Genomic DNA, 2829 nt, shown 5'->3' on the forward strand with positions numbered 1-2829 from the left:
TGAAATTGTTTTCAGGTGCAATAAACAGACTGGCAAAATGATAGGTAAAAGAAGGTACGGGTGGATGTTGCAGGCAGAGAGACAGCAAGACAAGACCCCGCCATTATGTTCAACTAGGCCCACCCTTTGAGAGTGAGAAACAACCTGAAAATGACCCCCACAGACACCGACACACACTGCCCTCTCCCTCTCCCTCTCCCTCTCTCTCTCTTCAATCCCCATTACCCCCACACATTAGCCTCTCTCGGAGTAGTGTTATATGTTTACATGGTAGACATATATGATATGCATCATGCATCTGCAAATGATGTGAGCTTTTCTGTCTTCAAGATGGAATAGTTCTCATTTGTAATGTTCCATAAAAAACATTTTGCCGTGGGCAGGTACTAGGGAGCAAAGAGAAGATGAGGAGGGCGGATCAGCAAGAGGATCCTTCCTTCACCCCCCTCATCTTTTCTCAAGCCTCTTTCTTTTCTTTCCCATTCCGAGTTATTTCCATGGGCCCGGCTAGCTCGGTCTGTGTGCCTGAATCCTGACCAAGGACAAAAAGCAGACTCCACAGTCCACAACAGTGTCACGCTAACACTCTTTATCATCATAGTCTTGAGGCATGCGTATGCTCATGCTATGTTAACATACCACATACGTATATGGTGATTATCATCAAATAATATTACATTCCTTTAGCCAATATATGCTAAGACATGGCATGTATGTACAAAATCTTGTGTATATTGTCATCAATAATATGCAAAGACATGGCATGTATGTACAAAAGCTTTGGTAAATGTGGCCCAAGTGGTGCATCATTGTACTGTTTGGAGCTTAGTGAAATGCATCAAACGGATGGTTTGTCTGTGTTATGTGTGATGTCTCATGTGGTCTCTGTAATTGTAATGAGCGTGAAAAAAGGCTGTTTTTGGTACTAAGTAGCGAATTAAAGACCAAATGCAAATAAAATTTTGTTTTTTTGCTTCCTTTGTTGCATGGTTCGGAAATTCAGCGTGGTGACTTTTCTTCTGTTCCTTCTTTTCCCCTTTTGGTTTTATTTAATTCTCTCTGACCTCTGCAGCTAGAGAGAGCGAGAGAAGCAAAAATGCCTTAAAAACGAGTACTCTTCTTCTACACAGAGGACGATGGCTCAATTCAATCTCTACTGTGCAGAGGATGGTTGGGATGAGGAGGACGACTACCAAGAAGAGACTTTCTCTCAAGGCAGCCAAGCCCATCTTCTTCACAACCATGTTTTTAGTCAGTTGGACGAGCAACTCTCATGGGAGCACCATGAGTTGGTCTCTCTGGCATCAAAAGAGAAATCCCAAAAAAGAGTTGGCCAAGAATACCTTCAGTCTCTAAGATATGACCATCTTTTGGCCTCTGCTCGTAGAGAAGCGGTTGAATGGATCCTGTCTGTGAATGCCCACTACAGTTTCACACCAAACACAGCTGTTCTCTCTGTTACTTTTCTCGATCTCTTCCTCTCTTCTCTGCAGTTTCAGGTATGCCATTAAAAACGAATCTTTGTTTTCTCTATTTTACTTCTTCTAATGGACTTGAAGTGATGATTGTATCGAGATGGTGTTGTTCTTGTAGAGGGAGAAGCCATGGATGACACAGTTGGCTGCTGTGACTTGTCTCTCTCTGGCCGCCAAGGTAGAAGAGACCCAAGTCCCTTTACTTCTAGACCTACAGGTGGAAGGAACCAAGTACATATTTGAAGCCAAAACCATTCAGAGAATGGAGCTTCTGATTCTCTCAGCTTTAGAATGGAAGATGCACCCTGTCACCCCTCTCTCCTTCATCGATCATATAGTTAGAAGGTTGGGGTTCAGAATGGATCGGCATTGGGAGTTCTTTAGGAGATGCGAGCAGCTGCTTGTCTCTTTGATCAGGGGTACCATAACAGAACAGAGTCCTTCGTTTCTTGGTGTTTTCTTTATTTTTTTTGTGATTTTCTTCACTGAGTTGCATCTTTTCTTTCTTCTGTTAATCATAATCAGATTCCAGATTTGTGGGTTATATGCCATCGATTGTAGCAGCGTCCATAATGTTATATGTGATCAATCAGCTGGAGCCTTTCAATCCTATAGAATATGAGAATCAGCTTCTGGATGTCATGGAGATTAGCAAGGTAATAAAAACTGAAACATGCACACGAGTGTTTTTAAAATCTGAAGAAAACCACGAAAAAGTTAGGTGGCCACATGAATTTATATGTTAATATCTGAGGAAAACCATGGGAAAAGTAGATGCCTACATGAATTTTATCTGTTAGTATCTGAAAGAATCCAATGAAAAAGTAGGGGATGTTTTTGTTCTGCAATTGAAATACCCTGAAATCTACTGCTTTTAAGCAGGAGGACGTGAGAGAATGCCTCCAACTCATCAAGGAGTCGGCAATGATGGGGCACAAACGCAAGTCCCCTTCATCACCAGGTAGCCCAACGGGAGTTTTTGATCTATCCTTCAACTCTGATAACACAAACGATTCATGGGCATCGTCTTCCTCCTCTTTATCACCATCATCGCAAGAGAAGGTATTAAAGGCAGGCAGGCTGGATGATCCACAACTCCACGTTTCTCCTTTTAACCAAGTATTTGTCGACATCCATAAAAGCCCGTAGCCAATAAAAAGGAGAAAAGAAGGTATCAGCTCGGTCGTTTGTGTATTTTCATAAGGAAAAAAAATCCTTGGTTATATATACGAGCTGCATATAAGTGTTTATAATTTTTATTCCGTTTTTCACTTTGATGCTGCTCTCTCTCTCTCTCTCTCTCTCTCTCTGTATATATATATATATATATAAGCTTCAAATGTTCAAAATTTGG

At 41.5% G+C, this 2829-nt stretch overlaps 1 protein-coding gene across 1 annotated transcript; it reads left to right on the forward strand.

Moving 5' to 3' along the window:
* Nucleotides 1–1136: 1136 nt before the first annotated feature.
* LOC149847746 (cyclin-D3-1-like) lies at nt 1137–2624 on the forward strand. Its single transcript, XM_090002150.1, has 4 exons — nt 1137–1499; nt 1594–1894; nt 2001–2131; nt 2358–2624. Exons 1-4 carry the CDS (start codon nt 1137–1139, stop codon nt 2622–2624), a joined length of 1062 nt encoding a protein of 353 aa, XP_089858276.1.
* The last annotated feature ends 205 nt before the right edge of the window (nt 2625–2829 follow it).

This window comes from Nuphar pumila, chromosome 1, assembly GCF_984573655.1.
Source record: "Nuphar pumila chromosome 1, dmNupPumi1.hap1.1, whole genome shotgun sequence".
Classification (NCBI taxonomy): domain Eukaryota; kingdom Viridiplantae; phylum Streptophyta; class Magnoliopsida; order Nymphaeales; family Nymphaeaceae; genus Nuphar; species Nuphar pumila.

Coding starts and splice junctions, on each gene's coding strand:
- LOC149847746 (XM_090002150.1), top strand. CDS start 1,137: ATGGCTCAATTCAATCTCTACTGTGCAGAGGATGGTTGGGATGAGGAG. Junction 1,500..1,593: donor TCTCTTCTCTGCAGTTTCAG/GTATGCCATTAA, acceptor TTGTTCTTGTAG/AGGGAGAAGCCATGGATGAC. Junction 2,132..2,357: donor ATGTCATGGAGATTAGCAAG/GTAATAAAAACT, acceptor GCTTTTAAGCAG/GAGGACGTGAGAGAATGCCT.